Below are 22,228 nucleotides of genomic sequence, written 5' to 3' on the forward strand. Positions count from 1 at the left end.
CGATGCTGTGTTCATACCCACTGACGCATGAGTTGTCCTTCATGGTGCAATTTATTTGGCATTTGATTAGATGTACATCTACCTCAGAAAAACACAAGCCCCCCCCCACTGAAAATGAAGCAGTTTTAAATTTAAAGGCTATGAAAGAAAAGACAATGAAATGTAGCATTTGCTGTATTATACATAAAACATTTCAAATCCAATAAAATTAGTTGTCACACCACCATAGTCTAGCACAGAAACTACAGTGTAAATGCAGCTGTTGGGGTCATGGGCAGGTTTTTTCGATGCACACGGAGATGTTAAACTATATTTCTTTGAACCTACTGTACAGGACAGACTAAAAATATTTCCATCAAAAGAAAAATCTCTCAGCATGCCAAAAGATAAAAACATGCACCGCAGCTCCAGAAAGCAGGTTGGAAAATAAAACCAAAACAAACTTGATGAAAAGGAAAAATCCAAACCAGAACACCGTCTCCTACACACACACACAGACACACACACGCACATGCAGACGCTACTTCTTTTCCACAATTTATGAGATTTTGTTTGTTGGGTAATCCGCTGTGGATTGTCAATGCCAAAAAGAAAATCAAAAGAAAAATGGGGAAAGTAAGCTTGAGCACAAAAAAAAAAAAAAAAAGTTTTAAAGTTAAGTTTTAAACATACAGTACATTCAAACATGAGATACACAGACGTGCATTCAGACACACATTTACAGCTGGTTTTCTTGAGGCAGATCAAAAGCGGTTTTGAATGCTGGTGGTTGTGGGTCGACTCTGATCTTCAGGTTTTGTAAAATTCATCCTTGAGTAAAATCGAGCGATTGTCACCACAAAATGGGTCTTAACAAGTTCCAGATATACAAGTTTACACTTCTCTTTTATTACAATTGTTTTACTTCGATCCCACTGAGAAACAAGGACGGTAACAGACCCATCAACACCAAACAGAAAAAAAAGACTCACAGCTCCGTCAGTAGCTGAAAACGACCTCAATAACTGAGATAACAGATGTATCGCATGAAGAATTACACATACAAATACATCAAGAACAGAGGGGCAGCATCCAGATGTGACAAACTTCTCCCCTCCGCCGAAAAAAGGAAACAAAAACCCTGATTTAATCGAGGGATGAGCGTGCAAAACATTGAGCTTTGAATTACTAAACATGGTTCAGTTAGCAAATACACAACTATGCAGCGAAGACTTAATAATAAAGTAACAACAATGGGACCGTCTGCATGATTAAACCACTTCATGATTGGAACAGTTTATCTCAAATAAATTGACTCAAATTTAATAAAGGGATGTCTTCCCTAGTCTTCACACGTACACTTGAAAAGCTTCATCGCTTCCTCTTGCTGATCCCACAATAAAACAATCAAGATTACAGCCTGCAGTCATAAATTATCAAAATAACACAATAACAAACTCAGATATTTATCAGTACCACAACATTCCTTGATACATAATGCCTTGTGTCAGCATTACCTAATAAAAACCCCCTACAAGCAGGAAACTAACCATTCTTTCTCGCAAGGTTAAACCTCTTAGTTACAAAACTTTTGCTGCAAATATGCGCTATAAACCTGGAAGACAGCGTCATGTATCAGACTAATAAGAAAGTGAGGGCACAGTAGATTCTTATGAGCAAGTAGAAATTGAGATCTGGGGGCGTCGGTGGCTTAGTGGATAGAGCAGGCGCCCCATGTACAAGGCTGTTGCCGCAGCGGCCCGGGTTCGACTCCAGCCTGTGGCCCTTTGCTGCATGTCACTCCCTCTCTCTCTCCCCTTTCACACTTGTCTGTCCTATCAATTAAAGGCTAAAATGCCCAAAAACATATCTTTAAAAAAAAAAAGAAAGAAATCGAGATCTGGGGACATGCCGTGACAGACAGGGCCGATGAGAACATTGTTGTAGCCTGGAGACCAACAGATCAACACAGATACGTCCGTTTGAACAACAGTAAGATGCAAACAAAAACGCACAAGGGACAATAGCTGGTGTCACTGTCCGTCTGTCATTTTTAACCTTGTGCTGGACTGTGACACACAGGTACTACAAATTTGACCGGCGCAGACCTGAAGGGGTATTTACATCAGGGCTTCTTGACCAATCGGACCAACTCTGAGATGTTTCAAAAGCTTTGCTTAGTCGATGCTAGAAGTAAAAGTGCAGCCTTCGCAGCCTCGATGTAGTGTTTTTTTTTCTCTGTACAGAAACAGTCTGCTCTGCTCCCTCAGATGCCAGTGTTTAAAAAAAAAAAAAACTCAGAAGGCCAACTGCAGGAGAGTCTTCAGAAAGAGGGCATCCTTGCACTTGAAAGAAGTGCGCCGCTTCTGATGTGTCTGTACAAACTTTAACTCCCTGCAGTCAGCACTTTGACAAATGACGCCACCGTCTGCTGCGTCCTCTCTTGGTGCAGAATGCACTCATGACCTTCCTCAACCAGCAGGTAATGTCCGGATGCAGCTCCCCGCCGTCCGTCCACAGTCCTATTATACTACGGTGCTGAGGGTGGAGGCGCAGTCCGTGGGCATGGAAGCGGGGGCGTGGCCATCTGTCGGGGTGTCGGGCCCCACCAGGAGGGTGCTGCTATCTATGGAGTCCTCCCTCTCCTGAGAGGATGGCGCCGAGGCTGGCACAGGGGCAGGGGCGTTGGGAATATCGGACTGGAGCCCGTCTCCCATGGCGTTCATCTGGCTCGGCACCATGGAAACCCCGTTGTGTCCTGCAGGTAATGACAAAGAGAGGAAATGAAGACGGGAGCTTAACATAGTACATGATGAGATACGTGAATAACAGCATCGCCGCCTACCGAGGTCCACGTAGAGGAGGCTGTCTGGGTTGATGGAGGCTTCGTACGGAGGAGGGGGGTCGTCGGGGTGCTGGATATCAGGGTATTTGTAGGCTGCGTACGGCGGAGGAGGCTCTTGGAAATGGAAAGCGCCTCCCTCTCCATCATCAGACAGATGCAGGGGAGTGAGGCCGGTGCCAAAGGCATCCGGGCCGTAGTCAAAGCCTGGGACTCGTCTTCCAAGGTTAAAGTGGTGCACTGAGCAATAAAAACAGACAGAGACAGAGGATGATGTGAAATGACTGCATTTATGATGCATCCATGAAATGAGCCTTTTAAAAGAAACCTCCATTTACAGCACAAATGTAAGGTGTAAGAAAAAGGAGAGAGGTTTATGCGACTGAATTTTTGTAAGTGTTTCTGTTTCTACAAGACGTTTTCCTTAACATTCTTTAGCTACGAGGGAGTCTGAATTCTTGTTCAGATAAACGATGACTGTTTACTGAGAGCATGGTGCCGTAAGAAGTCGACACCAATAAACCTTTTTTTACTTTTACCGACATTAAACTAAAGCTTTGTGTATTGCAGCACTTGAAATTAATATAAATAAAAAACTGGTGCTGCATATAATTTAACTGAGACTAATTACGATGAGAAAGCCTTAAACTACATGATCAAATTACTATTAATTAGAGAGCAGTGTGTGTGAGTGTCCAACAGGCTTAATGCTCACAGTTTCCGCCAATCAGAGTTTCGATGCGTTCACGTCTCCGCTGACGGAGCCTGTGCACCATGAAGAGCAGCAGGGAGAGGATGAGGAAGGACGAGATGCAGCTGACGATCAGTCTCATACCGCTGGCCATCGAGTCAAACAGGCTGTTTCCATCTGAGGGAAAAGAGAGGAAAGAACGACAAAATAAGAGTATCACACGCTGAGAGCTCTGTGGTGCTCTTGAGTATGAGAAATGGACACGTTGTTCTGGCTTAGCTCTGAAAGGAATTCTGCATTTTTCATGTGTGAAGAGTTGTGTCAATTGAGTTCATGAAAGCATGTAGTAGTAGATGGTAGATGCCAGCTCTTCAATTTAAAAGAGGCTAGACTGAATCCTGATTAATTTTTTAACAGTATTTTACAGATATTTTAGAACAAAGGTTTTTCTTGCAAAAAGTGTAAAAAGTACTCTAACTGAAAGAGTCAGCAAAAATTTGCCAAAGGTTGCAATAAATAATAGAAAATAACTGTAGATCTGTGAGGAGCTCAGAGAAACCATAGAGAATAAATACTTAAAGATAGTTTGGAACTTATAAAGTCGGGTTAAAGTTATACACTTAAGTCACACAGTAACACAAACAAACAAACAGATCGAGGCAGCAGTAGACCAGCAGCCCCTGGGTTCAGCAAGCTAAAATGACTGTCTCTGTAAATGTAGTCTGGTGGCGAGAGCGATATAACGGCTTCAGTCCCCCGTCGGAAGGGCTGTCTGACAGCAAGGTCAAGAGATAAAAATATTCTAAATATAGCATACACTTAAACTAACGGGGTTTTTTTTCAAGTGGTTAAAGTACATTTTGCTGCTGCCCCCCAGCACAGCTTCCTACTCCTGCCTGCTTCTCTAAACTGGGGGCGTATCGACTAACATCTATTGCATGTAATACACTGACTATGGATAAGTACCTCATACAACCACTTCAAATTCTATATTCTGCGAATGTGGTAATACCTGGGTCCAGGCAGGTGAACTTGCAGCACTCTTTAGGATCCTTGCGGAAGTGCTGGCAGCCCTGCGGACGCTCACACAAAGCTGCCACACACATCTCAGGCTCGCCGTCGTGACACGTGCAGCTCAGACACGGGTCGTCCCCTTTAGGGGTGAAGTAGTAGCCCTCGTTTACAACGTTGTCTTTTATATCCACACACGTTTGCCCTGTTGGGAGAATATGACATTGAAACATTGTCCAGAATAACCCTTATATGACTGGAAACTAATAGCTGCACAGCTCGGAAGGAAAAGCCAAAATGAGCACATACTCCTTTTGCAGAGGAAGGGGAACTTCTTGTAGCAGTTCTCAGCGTGCCAGCTGTGCAGGCCTCGCTCATTCATGCTTTTGATCTGAAAGCGCTGCAGCTGGGCACAGAAGACGTTGTCCTGCGTGGGAGACGCCTCCCCAAAATTGGTTAGACCCTCAGGTGGCAGAAAAACCTGCATCGATCCTGTTGAGGCAAAAAAATGACAAAACATTTTTAAGCATTAAAACAAGTTACAGAGCAATAGTCGACTTTCTTAAGCCCATAAAGCCACACACCTTTGTAAGCAACCTCCCAGCGGCCCTCCAGGGAGTGGTTCTGATTGGTGATCACATACTGGTAGCCCACCCAAAACCTTAAAAACAAACAAACAAACAAATCAAATTACAACAATGTATAAATTCACTGTGTCAGTAGGTCCATTTCAGGGGGTATGTATCAGCCAGTATCTACCAATTTAAAGTTCCAGCATTGGCCACTAGATGGCCGGCAACCAATGACAAAGCACCATCACTCCCAACCTCTGCTCAAACACACAGATACATTTGACTGTGTATTTAGACTTGACATAAAAACGAAAACTGCGAACTATACAGGAACTTAACTTCTTACAGTTTTTCTCAACTGCTAAGACATGCTTAATGAAACTAAGACCCACTTGATCTTCATCATCACCTTCCTATCACAGCAGAAGCCTTTTCTTGCAAATGTGTTAACACTTTTTATTTGGTTTCACACATATCTCACACCCTTGTCTCAAACAGTAAACACAGATCTCATTAAAAGACCCCAAAGTGTATCAGATTAACTGTGTAACCAAATGAAAACATCGATTCAAATCTGATAGAAGTTGCTTGCATGATTATGAATCTTTAATACGCCTGTGTGAAACTCCTCTGCACAACTCTTTAATCAGCAATCAGTACTTATTCGACTATAAAAGATGCCACCTCTGCGCTGCTATTTGCAAGCATGGATCAAAGCAGCCAAAGGCACGAAAAATGAATAATGAATGTACTAAAATGAAGAAAACCTTCTTAAGAGTCTCTTTCTACAGTATTTAATCAGGATATCTGAAAAAGACTATAAAGTGCCGGTGCAGAGTGCAGCAGGGGTTTGTTATCTGTAGTAAAATCATCTTTGAAGAGATGAATAGTTCATGATGTGATATGCTTGTTTGGCCAGCAAATGTCAGTTTGTGTGTGAATTGTTTTGAAAATGTAACTTCTGAATGAACAAATGTGTTCAAGCAAAAGAGAAAAACTGTAAGACTGATGTGAAATTTAAAATAAAGAACTCACTTGCACTGGTCTCTGCGCTCACAGACCTTGTCGTCAAAATCCACCTCGATCTTCAGTATGAACTGCAGCTCCTCGTTGGTGACAAAAGTGGCCAACGAGCCGTTGACTTTCTGACAAGTGTCCACGGCCTGCCAGTAGTTCTCGTTCCTCAGGTACACTTTGTAACAGCTGGCCGTCTTCTCGTAGTGGTGCCACCCACTGGGGCATTTCTCTGTGGGTGGAAGAGAAACACTGGGGTTGATACAAGCTGCGTGCACATAATGCATAATGCAGATCAACAACTTTAACATCAACTACAATTAACTGAAGGGAGTGAAGTGAGATGCTTACTGTTGAAACGCACGGGCTGAGCCACACCGATGACATCTTCTACCTGGTCATATCCGTTGCCAAAACGAAACCTTTCCTCTTTTATAGCTGCAGGGAAAAAAGACTCCAGGTCATGAAGTGTGGACAAGTTTTTTCTAACCTGTATTTACTTACTAAAAAGGAACACCAGTTATTTTTCCAGCGCACGTACTGGTGTGTGTTGTGCAACCTGTTAAAAGCCTGTGATGTAATGAAACAGGCATTTCATTTGTCTGATAGCCTGATAGATTATTAGATGAACCGTCAGTGCTGCACCAGCTCTGCCTGGTGACTCCAAGTCCTAAATTCTGTGTGTGTGTGTTTTTTGTGAAAAATGATATGCATTGACAACTATTCACTAACTGTCTCTCTTATTATTTACTTAATGTGCTTTGAATCAACATTTCCTCCTGTGTCAAGGTTCATTACTTATGACAGGACTTAAACGTGCCTTAACAACCATTTGCAACTCAAAAAAACATAGAGGAAGTTGATAGAAATTTGAGGAAGATAAAAGCAGAACCAAAGCATTACTTGGTTTATTTTAAAGAAGTAGTGTATCCTCTTGTATCACTTGGAGTTTACAGTGATTCAAATCTAAAATGGCAGCATTGTCTAGTTGTCTACCCATTTCTAAGGCGAGATTTGATTTACACCAGAATGAATCTCCCATATTATAACACATCCACTGTTTTATCCAAGAAATATGTTGCTAGACATGACAAAAAAATTGTCATTTCCTTAGTTTTTCATAGTATACAGCATCAAATATTCAGAGATCAACAGGAAGAAGAGCAGCACATAAAAAGAAGAAGGAAACACAGACTAGCAGTGTAACACATTTCAGTAAAATAAAAAAAGGAACAGAAGCAGGCTGATTATTATTACTTGTGCTGAAAGCTGTCTGCTGATCATTAAAGGTGATTTTTATATAGCATTACAAGCTCAGTTTTCTCTAGATTAATTGAAATAATTATCGTAGACAGAAAAGGCAATAAGCAGGAATTACAGGTTATAAAAACAGATCATTGTACACTGTAGCAGGAGTTTCTTCTGCTTTGAATTATGAAGGAAGAACGAGTAACTCAGCTCCCCAAAGTAACACATTAGCTGAACTGAAAACATAACTACTTTAAATTTTTAAAGTTGTTGTTGTTATTGTACATCATTAATGTAAGTAGTCTTTTGTTTGCACCCCTGCTTATTTTTGTACAGTCTGCTACAGTATGTGTTTGTTGCAAACTGTAATACCTTGTCCTCTTGAACCTGCATTGACGTTATAAGGTTGGACAGTTTTTGCTGGTATTTTGTCTAGCTGGATTTAGCGTGAGGGATTGCTCCACCTTGCCATGTTATTCAACAAAGAGCTAATCCCAAACAAGAACATTGATTTCCATGCGTGCTGTTGATTTAGCAGACAATAAGCCCTCATCGAGGCATGTGTGAGCCTTTTTTGGGTTTTTCTTGCCTTCCTCTGTGAAGCTGCAGCGACTCAGCACATAAGGAATGAGTAAATACGTAATGTTCAGCTTTTTATACCGATAATAATCAGCAGATCTGCTTCTGAACATACTGTTTATGAATTTGCGGGGAGTACTTATGATGGGCGAATAACCAAAGAACCCAAATGGTAATCTTCTAACAAACAACTCCTGCTTTTATTGCCTGTTCTATAAATGGTGGTTTGGCTGAGGGATGAATGGAGTCCTGTGTTATAAACTTAATCAGTATACAGTGTTGTTGGCAGGCGTACAACGTTAACTCAAAGGCATGCACGACTACTGCTGTATGGAGGTCACATGCTGATCCCAATCCTTTCAATAATTCCTATTATGCGGTCAGAGATCTGGGGATAAGGTCTCTCTGGATTTAACGGGGGAAAACAATAGGATTTCGGTCAAAGGCTTAGCACTGCAACGTCTATGCAGTGTTGAAGAGATCAACTAGCAGTAAATAAAAACAGAGACACATGTGCAGCCACTCAGAGTTTAACTCTGCCTCCCCCTGCCATCTGACGCTGTCAGTCCGGGGCTGCTAGTCTTGAATTTTGATTTCCTGTGGTGGATTAGGAGGACTTTTTTGTACCTGCAGAGTTAAAACTACGTCCAAGCTGTTTGGTAAAGTAAACCAGCTGGACTGAACTGTGCTCAGGGTTTAAAACACTATAAATGTGACTGGGTTGTCCTTCAGTTCAGTCAGGGATGCATTTGTGCTCACACTACAGGCTGCTTCTGCTCATATGTGGTCCGCACGCATCAAGGAGCATCTCTGGATGTCGCTTGATTAGATCCCTAAAGCGTTCTGGGTGCATTCACACCTGTTTTTAGAGCTGTCCAGCTGTGATCTGAATCGTTCAAGTGTGAAAGAGGTCCAGGGTGTTGCTATTCTTTCCAGAAATCAATCATGTTATGGGTGTTAGGTAACAGAGTGGGTGTAAAAGGGCTTAAGTGAGCTATACTCACGGGGACAGTCCATCTCGTCACTCTTGTCCTCACATGCTGTCCAGCCGTCACACTGCCAGGACATTGGGATACATTGCATCTTCCCACTGCGGCAGGCAAACTGCCCAGGGCTGCAGCGCTGCTCTGAAATACAACAAGAGAGTTCGTGTGGTCAAACCTGCACGTGACTGAGCCATTTTTCAAACAGGAGGAAAAAACATTTAGAGTCAGAGTCCAGCGGAGGACTGAATGAAGCCACGTGAGTTGATAAAATAAGAGATGGTGTTCTGGTGAAAATTTGAGGGGTATGAAATACATAAACTGATTTTCAGTGATCTTCCTGATAGCGACTGGGTGCAAACTGAGAAAATCACGGTCAAATAAGACTACCACTGCACCAGTGAGATGAACTTAATCAGCAGTATATATAAATATACACACTTCCTGTCAGCATGTTAGCCCACGTCTCACTGACTCAATATACTGAGAAAGCATAGAAGGGCATGAAAGTTATTGGTAGAGCTTAAAAAAGGATGCTTGGAAAGAAAACCCACAGCCATTGGTAACTGAATATGTTTATAGTAATCCAGAGAAACCTAACGTGAACCTACTAAGTCAGACCACTGAAAATGAAACAATAGGACTTTTGTAATCATGTCTTCAAGTAACAGCTAGTTATAAGGGCAACTGGAAGGAGGTAACCTCAGACTCGCATTTTTGTCTGTTAATATCCTTCAGCAATACAGTCTGTGCTAAGAAGGTCTCCACGCCATGTTCCTTACACGATGAAGGAACAAGTCCATAAGCAGACTCAAACAGGGCCCTATTTCAGAAAGCAGGATTAGTGAAAACTCTGAGTATGTTAAGCCTGAGATTAGGGAAACTCTGACTTTTCCGTCTCACAAAGCCAGTTCAGCGTAACCTTGAGTCAGTCACTATGGCAATATACTCTGTGGCTTGCAGGTTTGCTTAATCTAAGCCTGAGGCTGATTGCCTGCTGAGCGTGTAGCAGGAAGCAGAGACATTGCGCGTTCTTCTGTGAATTAAGTCGTGGATGTTGAGGCACAAATTATTCAGAGGCTGTTGAGTCAGGAGAAGGTGATTAGACCCCGTTTGGATGTCTTATCGTTCCCGGAGGAGTGTCTGTATGAAAGACACAATTTCACCTCACACTATCATTTATCTTAATCTGTTCCACCCAGATATATCAAATGTTACATATTGTGGATTTGCATTATCATCGGAGCAAATTTTATGCATTGCCCTTTGATTCTTCGGCAACGGCAGTTTTCTTTATAACAACGGAGATACTGTACACATCACCGAGGCAACAGTTTGTGGGACCGTAAAAAAAAAGTGACTCCGGCTCCGAAAAGACTTTTGCCCGTTTTTGTTCTGGAACAGAAAACTTGTTTACATGGACCCAAATATTCCACTAATAATCACAACAATAGTCCAATCAGAATATAAATGCCTCATGTAACCACCTCTTTCGGATGAGACTAGCCTAATCTGTCTCGACTGGAGGGAATTTTCAATCAGGCTGAAAGGGGCGATGTAAACCTTTCATAATCTATTCATTTGAAAAAATATTAGTGCCTAATGTAAACATTTAATCTGATCTTTTCTCTCTGGTTGGATTAAAATTCTTTCTGCAAAATTTTCCCCCTACATGAAGATAACATTAGGTGACATAGTGCGGCAGAAACGACATGTTGCAACAGCTGTTTCTACTAGATTGATTTAGTGCTCTGCTAGTGCTATCTTCTTATGTGAGAGCTTTGATTAATGAATGTATTCTGCAATTTTGATTTAGTAGCCTTTTGTTACACTGCAAGTTAAAAAAAGTTTCAAAAAAGTTCTGATTAAATGCTTCGGGGCATGTAGACGCACATCTTGTTGGATCAATTCTTTAGCATCCATGTAAACATTTAAGTTGAAATCTCTCATCAGAATGATTTCAATCAGACTGGAGAAACACGGTCCCTGTAACCACAGCTAATGTTATTTATCACATTTGAGAAAGCTAAACCGATTGTCAAGCTGTTGTTTTTAAGAAGTTAAAATATAAACTAGATAAGCTACTTTGAAAATCAGATTTAATAATATTTTTGGGAATTCTGCTATTGTAAAAAACAAAAAATGCACAGATGTTTAGATAATAAAACAATCAGTGGTTTACAGGCTTTATATTCTTTGATGAGAGGTTTCTCTTTACCATCTGAAAATATTTAAGGGTCAGTTGTGTTTCAAACTTAAGGAGCTGCTGATATAATCTTACAAAAATGTCAGACAGCCACTACACTAAAAGATACACTGCGTGCTTACCTGACAATAATCTTGCCAGAGCTAGCCGCGGACCTGAAACAAATAGAAACAATAGAGTGACTATCCTGTACGTCAGTGTGTTGTCTTTTACGGAACAATACGTTTTCTATAAGGATATCTATTAATTATACTGTCAGCAACTCTCTGGCATTTGTCAGTGCTCAGTGATTCCCCCGTTGCTTGCCCAGTAGAGGGTCCATTACACCATCTGTTCTTGGATACAGGTGGTGATGTTTACCTACAATAGAGCTGGACCACCCACTCACCTGACAAATATGGCAACACTATTTTTACTTAGAAAAAAAAAATGCCTGGAGCTATTTCAAGTGACTATTGTTTCATCTGTTTACCAACTAACCCAGGTGACATTAATACACACAAAGCAGACTTCCAGCTTTGATGATCCCACTGAGCAACAACCTACAGCAAGCTTTAATACAGGGATTAAAACCAGCCTTTATTTGTACTACAGTTCTGACGGCTGCACAAATCATTAATGATTAGCCTGGAATAAAAACAAATGTGTGTACGTGCCTTGGAAATACACTGCAAAACTGAAATGGCAAAGGATTGATTTACTTCTACAAGCAAGAGGTTATTAAAAGTTTTCCCAATATTAACAATTACAGTGCAGCCTCACTAGTTGCTTTCTTTTCAGAGCCTAACCTGCAGCTTCTCCCTGGGTTTAAACACAATCCAACAGGACGACTGTTCAGACCTTCAAAAAACATGATAATCATATTTTCAAAAACAGGAATCTCACATTACACCAGATGTAACCTTGTTCTGGTCTCCTGTAACAAAGGTCGCAAACCTGGCCTTATCAGGTTCTATTGACTTCATTTTGCACAACATCCTGCTCACTGTAAGTCCAGGATGTACCCAAATTGAACAAGGTTAATTAAAATATAGGCCAGTGTAGTTATGAGGTGAGCTTCCTGTTTTTCCAAACACCACATAAGGTCGTAGTTGATGGCCTAAATCGTTTCCCCATTAGAATATGTTTAAACAGTGTGAAACTCCAGCAGAATGGTTAATTTAGATGCTTTGGGGCTCAACAATGAGGATTACCCAACCTCCCTAGGCAAATAAAATGCCATGTCGGGTTAGTAAACCTAGCCACTGTTTTTTTCTAGAGCAGATGATGGAAGTAATCTTGCCTCCTTCTTATATCTGTTAAGAGTTGCATGCACAGCACAGATCAGGCACTTGCAAGAAAATGGTGGTGGATAAAGACAAATTTTATGAGCTGAAGCACAAGTGAGAATCTTAATTATCCTAGAAACAGGAGTTTGGGTGACGTTTGAAGATGTGGGCGAAACTCCTTTGAAAGCAAAGACTTTCACTTGGGCAAGTAAATTTCTGACCCAGTTGCCCTGCCAGGTAAATGTAAGAAAAAAAAAATTAAGAGCATACGAATTGTCTGGACACGGCTCTCCACATGCAGGTGGCTGAGCTGGCGGCTAGCAACTAACTGTGCTAACTCCATAAACTAAACAATGGCAACAGTGCTAACAGAGCTTACAGTGTTAATCGGGGGGAACCACAAGATGGGCACTACGTTTCAAAGACTACGCTGTCTCGATATCAGTGGCAACTGCTGTATGAGCACAGTGCAAAGCAGTGGCAGTTCGCCACCCAGTGTGATACACAAAGGGACTCGCATGCAATAACATGCACGCGCGAAATGTCCAGCTTACCACACAGAGAAGCTCACACTACAACACACACAGAAGAGATGTGACTTCATTCTCTGCTCAGGACGCCATTACTCCACTATATCCTTACACAGCAAATAGAGGTTTGCTGCTATATTAATGCTATTATCAAATATAAATGATGACGAAAAACCTTAAGATCTGGGCTGAAAAACATTAAGGCTGACCTTAATGCAGATCGCCTTCCCTCTGCCTAAAAGATGTCTAACAAAGCAGACGTCACCTTGTCTCAGTTAATGCTAAGTGGATTGAGACGCATTACAGGCCCGTCTCAGTCTCCTGGGACTGGATGCATTATTATCGATCCGATCGAGCCTGAATATGTGTCAAATTGATGGATAACATTAGAGACCACGTATCCCAAATGTGATGTTAATAATTAATGCATATACAGAATAATAGACTGGGCAAAAAAAATGCTTATGGCTTTCAAAGATGATAAGTCAAGTCAATCTTGTTTTAAGTGTCCTTGCAGGATATTTATGTGAAAATTTAGTGTCTCCTGTATATTTAAGACACATGTTACAAACACTACTACACCACAGGGAGATGTGAGCATTTTTCTTTGCTTGTACATGGCTGCATGGTGATGTACGAAATCCTCTGACAGCCAAGGACTTAAAATTTACATATTTTTTTCAATAATACATATCGTAATAAGACTTGTTGCTTTGCTATGTTAGCTTACAGAGAGGCTAGCGAGCAAACAAAGCCCTAATCCAGCTGAGGAATGTTTATCTAAAATATAGCAGACTCGGCTTGAAAATAAACGCCTGGTTTGTGCTTTCTGGTGCCTGCGGTTTGAACAAAGACCTGCCGCATGCACAGATCAGAATTAATTCTTTCTGTGCTTTTCCAATAACTGCAGCTGGGCAATTCACAAGAGTAGAAATCATTCAGAAACTGGTAGCCTACTACTTTTGGTTATCAGATATTAAACATTGAAGGCACAGCTTGGGCATCTCCAGGTTAAAAAAAGCCTCTATCTATATCAGCTCGAAGTTGAAGTGCACTTCCCTCGTCATTATCTGAACTTCCTGGGGATTGGGATGGAGTATCTGAATCTGCTGTGGTTCACAGCTGCCTGAAAGCTAATCTATGCTTCCGTGCTTGGTAGATAAGAGAGATTTTACTGCACACATTTATAGGGAGGTTTTGTTTTTTTGTTTTGAGACAAGCTAGAAGAAGATGATGGCTCATAATGTACCACAACATGCCCAATGCGATCTAGTGAACATGCTTGACATGCATGCACACTTACTACTGTATACAGTAATGCATCTGCCTGGGAATCCCTGCATTAATGATTGATGAATGACAAATAGAGAAGTACTAAAGGCCACAAGGAAACAGGGTAAAAATCGTTTCTTATCAAAGCTATTTCTCACACAAGCTTTGGATTTTGGGATGTCACGTCTACGAATGAGTGAACACTGGCTACCCCAAGCCTCTGCATCTCTTACGTAACCGACAGGAAAATACAATAAAGACTATGAGAGTGCCCCAACTCAGTATCACCGAAGTATAACGGCACAGTGAATTGGCCTTGAACACAGCGCACTGCATCATCCCCAGCCACTGATGATTCACATCAACACTGAGGCTCACTGTTAGAGGAAGTGAGTGGGCATTTCTTTCTTTCTTTCTTTATACCACCTCACATTTAAAACCAGTGTATTTTCTTTACACGGTGTGGATGGAAGCACTTTGGGTCCTATTCTTTCAAAAACATAGATGTTTGGTTTGGGCTGGGAAATGAATGCTTGAGTTGTCTGACAGACCTGACACTTTCACTTCTTTTTAGCACTAACATGACAATTTCAATACAAAACTGTAAACATAGTTGCTCCTAAACACACAGCTGTAGCACTGAGGATAACTGCATTAGGGGAAAATATTAATAGTGGTCATTTCTACTGCTCCAGAGTTACAAAGGATGATCTTCACTGACCTAGAGCATAAAATAAACCATAATCTATCTGCAGGCAGCTGGTGGGATCTCAGGTACAAGACCCTTGGCTTTCAAATGTATTGTCAGCTTGACAGAAATCTCTCTGCCCTGTGACACGGTCAGCTTCCTCCCCTGAGATTTTCCACAACATTTTCATTTCTTCCACATACACGTTCAACTGCTTGACAGTACAGGACAGCAGCATAAGCAAAATGTTGCGAAATGTTTCGGGTATGAAGGTGATAACGTCTTGTTCTCGAGCCAGAAATGTGTGGAAGGTCAGGGCTGACTCACAGACTCTTGCAGCTAGAGACAATTCATCTTTTTACCTAACTGATTATTCTTAAAATAACAGAATAATGTTATTTTACCAATTTGATTTATGAAAGACTAAATATTTATTTAAAGGTCTGGTAGTGTGTAGGATTTAGTGGCATCTAGCAGTGAGGTTGCAAATATCAACTCACTGAAACTTCTCTTGTGTGCCATCAAGTACAAGAACTACAGTGACTGACGCAAAAACACAATTGGCCCTATCTAGAGCCGGTGCTTGGTTTGTCCATTCTGAGCTACTGTAGAAACAACATGGCGGACTCTGTGGAAGGGGACCCGTTCTGTATGTTGTTTTACCTGTGCATTCTAAGATAATGAAAACACAATGATTCTTCGTTATAGGTCTTTATACACTAATGAATACATAGTTATGAATATGAATTTCTGCCAGTATAGCCCGCTAAATCCTACATGCTGGACCTTTAACAGTTTCATTAATGGTGGATCACCTTTTTTACCATTTACAGCTAATAACAACTCAAGGATTAGAGTTATGTTATGTTGTACTTATGAATAAATGGCTCATCATTGTGCCAATGAACACCTCTCTGCTATTCAACATTTGAAAGTAAATTTTCTGCTCCCAGCTTTTTACAAGGTTCCCCTTGGCACAATTAGCTGAATGATGAAAAAGATACAAAAATCAATGGACTTTGTGCTTTTAGACAGTCAAACATAACGACGGTATGTCGAAGGCTGAATACTACATACTGTATATGCACTCTGTCACAAAGATGATTACACAAAAAAAAAAAAATAAATAAATAAAATAAATTAATTTACCAGTCACAGTGGAATCTGGCTACATAAACCTAGCTTGATATTTGACCAAGCACAATAACTTCCACCACCATCACATCAACAACAAGAGTGTTTCCCACAAGTCATTTTTCACACCTTTATATCAACAGTCTTTCAGAAACTGTACATCACTGTGGCTGTTATTCAAGTCTTCTCCGTTCGGCCTGCTGCAACCTAACTGTCAACTGCAGAGTTGTTGGCAAGGTATCAGGTGAACAAAAACCTCTGACTGTTGATGGATGATGTTTGTCAAAAGTTAAACTACAGCCAACTTTTTTGTGCAGAACAAATTGTGTTACACGGGCAGCTGGTTTATCACTGACAGCTCAGCCCCACAGACGATAAACAAAGTTCAGTGGACGGGTTGCTCAAGTCGATGGTGGTGTGAAACGTGCGGCGAGATTTCAGCCTCATTGTGTCGACATATTCAGCCTAACCGAACTGTGCTAACTTTGACTGGTTCTTCAAAAATGTTCCCATATCTACTGTGTCTCCCATTTCTAGACTTCTGCAATAACATTGGGCAAAAGGTTGTGAAATGGCCACATTAACTAGGGGGCGGCAGTAGCTCAGTCCATAGGGACTTGGGTTGGGAACCGGAGGGTCGCCTGTTCAAGTCCCCGTCCGGACCAAAATATGGAGCGTGGACTGGTAGCTGGAGAGGTGCCAGTTCACCTCCTGGGCACTGCCGAGGTGCTCCTGAGCAAGGCACCGAACCCCCCAACCGCTCTGAGCGCCTGTCATGGGCAGCCCACTCTGACATCTCTCCACTTAGTGCATGTATAGGTCCTGTTTGTGCATGTGTGTGTTCGGACCTGTGTGTAATTGACAAACAGAGTGAAAAAAATTGAATTTCCCCTTGGGGATTAATAAAGTATATAAAATTAAAAAAAAATTAAAATTAAAAAAATTAACAACCTATTTATGATCATGTGATATGCATGTCTCTGTGGTGTATAACTGACATGCACATAAGCTAACCACCGAGCCACCAAACTGACCTGATAATATATATATATGATCATATCTATTTCCGTTTTTTACATTTGTCACATACTTTTGCAATACTGTAAAAAACATACATGCATGAGTAACCAATGAACATTATTTGCATGTGCGACTTACTTGAGAACTAACAGTGATTCTAAACATATTTTGTATTTAAAGCATGTCCAACGTGTTTCATTTCCCCCTCAGATCAGATGGAGAGTGTTAATAGCACAACTACATTTACAATGTTGCCTGGCTTACTATGTCGCCTGTAAGTGTCAGACTCTGAAAGACATTATACGATGGCTGAAGCCTACCTGTGTGACATGAAAACTGTTTCATGCTCACACCTGCTCAAACATTTTTAAATTGAGTTACGCTCCAGCAAACTGGGTTATTCCTAAGATGAATGTCCAAGTCTTGTGGGCATTAAGCTTTGGGAAGCCTGCACTCGAAGTGTACCAGTGAGCTCTACAAAAAAACACACCCTCTGTGACACAGCCTGTGCAAAACATGATAAAACAGATAGTCGTCCCTGTAGGAGGCTTGGCATGAAGGCCATACTGTCCCCCAAACAACTAGGAGTGGTTTCAAACCCAGGCAATACTCTATTCAAATGCATTATGCACAAGGCTGAAGTTGTTTTTTCACAAAAAAAAGGTGCTGCGTTCACTCTTTTGCATTAGAGTACATTATGAATTCACCTTTGAGAAGATGAGTAATTACACTTGATTACACTCTATAATTGAAAGCAAATGAAGCACAAAGGAGCTCCTAATATCAACTTAATTTCTGCTCAAGAAGCAAACACAAATGAACTATGGGAATCATGCAGTGCTGTGAATACAGTCCTCATTATTAAGCCAAACAACAACATGTTTGTTCATAGCTTTAACTGATAACAGTTTCTGCAATCCTTACGATTGTCAGGATCACAAGATCAGGCCTAAAGGAAACCACAAGATGCATTAATGTTCTAGATGCTTAAAGCAATCCGGGACGGACTGTGAAAGTGTTTGCATTCAAAGCAGCAGTACAGGGTATAAATTGAGGCAAATTCAATTAAATCATTTTGGTTTGGATCATAACACACTGGCATTTTGTGCCAGACATGACTACCTATCCCTGTACTGTAGATGGCTTGATTATTTACAAACATACACACTATGTATTTGCTTATCAGGGGGAGTTTTGCATGTTTTAAACAGCCTAAATCATGGTTTGTGTCTGCATTATCAAAGCATCATGACAATTATAATACTGTCTAGTTATTCACTGGGATATGTGTTACTGTGTGACAAAAGGATGAGTCAATGAGGCAGATTTTGGGATGCAGGATCATGGATCTATGACATGCATTTCAAATTGCAGCTTCACGTTAAAGCGGACACAAACCAAGTGATGAAGAGGAGGGTAAACACACCTAGGTTTAATTGTTTACACGCCTTTTTATACAAGTTCAGACACACACATTTTGTAATATGAGTGAAGATAAATCTTTATAGCATAATATCTCAATGCAGCTGTATCAATAAGTGCAAAACAGCTTAGAAAAGAGGGGGAACGGTGTATATGTGAAACTGGCGTTTTTATTGGATATATTATAGCTACGTGGGCTGTATAAATCTTTTAGCGTTTCTTGATTATTACTGATACAGGTTTTAGTTTTGTAACTTGTATATTTTTGGTGCTACAGTACCGAGAGGCAGGCGGTCCTCCACGCCGCCCAGCAGTAGCCGAGCAGCGGTCTAAAAACTACCAGAGTCCCTGGTCTATCCAGCGGGCCTTTCCGCCTGACCTGCCGCTTTGCTTACAGCTGTAATCTCTGTTTCCCCCACTTCCCAGCCGAGCCCACGGGAGTGTACGCAAAGCAAAAACAACTTGGATGTATTTACCTGTCCGTGGTGGGTCCGTTAACGTGAGGACGAAGAGAAGAGAGAAGAGGACGAAACTGCTGCTGTCAGCCTTTGGCAACATTTATCCTCCATTCATAGTAACTCCTCTATCCAGAAATTTAAAAAATATACCGAGGATCTGCGCCGCCGCCGCCCTCTCCGGAGTTATAACGTTAACCGCTTAACACACTTTGTACCCATTTTTATGCTCTCAAAGCGGCTGCTAACGGAGAAAAATAGCGTCTGTAACGTTAATGTGAAGCATAGTCGCACCGCACAGCGACGCGGATTGTGGTTAACCTGGCCGAGCAGCTAACGTTAGCTAACTGGCGCTGCCGTGAACGTCCGTCCTCTCCTGCTGCTCGGTGTGGAGCGGCGCTGATCCAAGATGGCTGCGGCCTCCCATCACAACAATCCCAAACATTCAACACACAGGCTATCAGCTGGAGGAGCTGTCGGGGCGGAGTTTAGCCGCTTATACCCAGTGTGACACACGATAACCAATCTCTATTTGTGTGTGAGTGTGTGTGTGTGGAGATTGTTATGAGATGAATCCAACCCAAAATATCAGAGCGGATGGCACGGACACACGGACGGCGCTGGTGACTGGCGCAGTTTATCAATTAGGGCTGCTGGCACACAGGGCGGTGTATCATCCGCTGGTCACGCACACCACAAGACTCTGATCAAGTGTGATTGTGCTAATTAAAAAAGATAATTAGATGTAACGACATAGTTAACCTCAAGGTCACGAATTTACGTGACCTCATATCATCCATCACTCCACTTAAGGAGGGATTTATTCTAAAAGCCAAGCCAACTAAAGTTGTTTCATCCAAAGCAGTCATGAAAGGAGATTTGGGATCCTTGAGAAACCTTTGTAGTGAAAATGCATAAATATGTATTTCTCCCCAAAATATAATTGGCTCCATTCCATGGTCCTCCATCTCTTCCTGGGACAGTGTGACCTATTTGACCTTGTGTGAGAGCCCATGGGTCAGACTCCAAGACTGCCATTATCATAATAAGTGAGTCTGTGTCTTTGAGGGAACATTATGGCTAATTCTGCAGTCATTTTGGAAAATATATCCAATGTGTTAAAGGTCCAGTGTGTAGAATTAAGGGGGTGATATTGGCATGTATTATATGTTGTGTTTTTTCATTTTAAAAATATTATCACCTGAAAATGAGAACTGTAGTGTTTTGTTACCTTAGACCAGGGGTTGGCAACCGTAACTATCAGAAGAGCCCTTTTTCACCAAAATAATGAGCCGCAAAACATGCACTGCTTATCAAGTCTGAATCGGCCTATATTGCTAACTGGTCTAAATGAGCATTCATTAAAATGTTTTACACAAGGTGGCTACTCTGCAGTTGGCTATTATTGATTATTTGGGACTTTAACTTTGCGGAGTTGACGGTAAAAGCAAATTAATCTATCCGCACACTTTTGAATTCTCTGTTTTTTCTCCAACACTTCTACTTTTTTGGATTTGGAATCAAAAGCAAGCCTAGCTGGGGCGACTCAAGACTAACCACTGCTAAAGGTATGTAAAACGTGCCAGGAGGGAGATGTATGATGCACATTTTAGTTGTCCATTTTAAGAGTCACATTAGGCTTCAGAGACGCAGGCTGCCTACCACTGCCTTAGACTGGGCCATTTAAATCTATATAGGGAGTGGGTCCTTATCTACCGATATTGCCATGTTGCACCGCCATGTTTCTACAGTAGCCTGGCCCCTCTGTGACGAGAGGGTTGGGAAAACACTGATTATTTAAAACATGAAACTTCTTTGTTTTCACCGGTTTAAATCGCAGGAAAAGACCTCTGCCCTCCTCAACAATAAACACTGAAGGAATTTTAACCTGGAGAAGATAAAGCTGGTTGCAATCGACAATCCTCACCGCTAGATGCTAGAAAAACCCTCTAAATCTTACACACTGTTCCTTTAACAGCCATTTTCAGGCTTTATGTACATAACACTGCCCACATTATATGGTATGCTCGCTGACTCTGCTGCTATAAATCACCACTGACACTTTAGCTTACAATTTTTTTCACCAAATTTTCTTGTATAGTTTTAGCTTACAATTTTTTTCACCAAATTTTCTTGTATAGTTTTTCTCATTCTACCTTAGTTTTTTTTTTTATATATCTCTCATTTTTTATGTTTTTACTTTATTTATCTGTACTATTGTTGTCTATGTGCTACTTTAATCAAACTTCCCATCTGGGGATCAATAAAGGTTTATCTTATGTGTTAGGAACCAAGAGCATACCATCAAAGGTCATGTACACATGGACATGTGAAACAGGGCTGCACAACATGCAAAATATATATATATATATATATATATATATATATATATATATATATATATATATTGCGATTATTTACTGCAATTGCAATAAGTTGAAATTTAATTGGGAATGGTATTTTTTGCATTTTGTATTTACTAAAAAGTATATAAAAGCAATGATGATGTGATGTTTGCTGGGGTCTGTGCCAAACACGCATGCTCCCTCACATCTGGAATATGATTTTTAGGCCGGAGTATCTCTGTAACACTACAATGTTTCATCTATAATGGATCAAAAAATTGCAACTCCTGCAATTGGCCACGTTGTAATTTGATAATATTCCAATTAACTGTGCAGGCCCTGATGGGAATATTGTTTTAAGACAGATTTAACAAAATGTGAATCTGTCTTAAAACAATATTCATATGCCCATCACTGCTTTTGTGACAGCACCCAAATCAAGGTGGACATATGTTCTTACAAGAAATCACAATCCTTATCAAACATTTGCTGTTTTAAAAACACAGGCTTGTGTGAGTTAAGTATGATGTCCAAAACTGAGTCAAAGGAATGTCTGACCCGCTCCTGGATAACATCCCTGGTTATGAAAACACTGACCTATGACCCATGACTCCCCTGAAGAGGTGAAGTCGTAAATCAAGCTGCAGTGTGTGTGTGTGTGTGTGTGTGTGTGTGTGTGTGTGTGTGTTGACTTCCCTACACAACAGAATGTCATCTGATAATAAATCTGGCCTGAGGGGACCCTGTGACCTCTAATGCTTAAAAAACAGACTGAGAGCACGTTTGTGTGTTTCTGGCTGTATTTTCAAATCAGAACAATATGACTAAGCCTGTATATTTGACACTTGAAAAAGGGAGGTATAAAGTCATTATTCACAGTTCTGCTCCACCAGCAGCAGGAGGTAGAACAGAACTATTGACGAGTATGTCATCTGGTGATACATGGTATAACATTCTTTTGCAGGCGTC

The 22,228-nt window shown here is 41.1% G+C and overlaps 1 protein-coding gene across 2 annotated transcripts; it reads right to left on the reverse strand.

The window, feature by feature from the left end:
• Positions 1-161: 161 nt before the first annotated feature.
• On the reverse strand, positions 162-19,356 carry dgcr2 (DiGeorge syndrome critical region gene 2). Of its 2 annotated transcripts, XM_050052927.1 has the most exons (11): positions 18,936-19,356; positions 11,248-11,280; positions 8,941-9,063; positions 6,461-6,547; positions 6,131-6,341; positions 5,108-5,184; positions 4,833-5,015; positions 4,525-4,728; positions 3,537-3,689; positions 2,825-3,061; positions 162-2,737 (listed from the first exon to the last, which is right to left on the reverse strand). In XM_050052927.1, the coding sequence occupies exons 1-11, from the start codon at positions 19,015-19,017 to the stop codon at positions 2,505-2,507; spliced, it is 1,623 nt and encodes a 540-aa protein (XP_049908884.1). In that variant the 5' UTR covers positions 19,018-19,356; the 3' UTR covers positions 162-2,504. The 2 variants fall into 2 exon arrangements, with proteins under 2 accessions (XP_049908884.1, XP_049908885.1); XM_050052928.1 differs by lacking the exon at positions 11,248-11,280 and having other exon boundaries at positions 18,936-19,354.
• Between the last annotated feature and the right edge of the window lie 2,872 nt (positions 19,357-22,228).

This window comes from Epinephelus moara, chromosome 9 (genome assembly GCF_006386435.1).
Source record: "Epinephelus moara isolate mb chromosome 9, YSFRI_EMoa_1.0, whole genome shotgun sequence".
NCBI classification, from domain to species: domain Eukaryota; kingdom Metazoa; phylum Chordata; class Actinopteri; order Perciformes; family Serranidae; genus Epinephelus; species Epinephelus moara.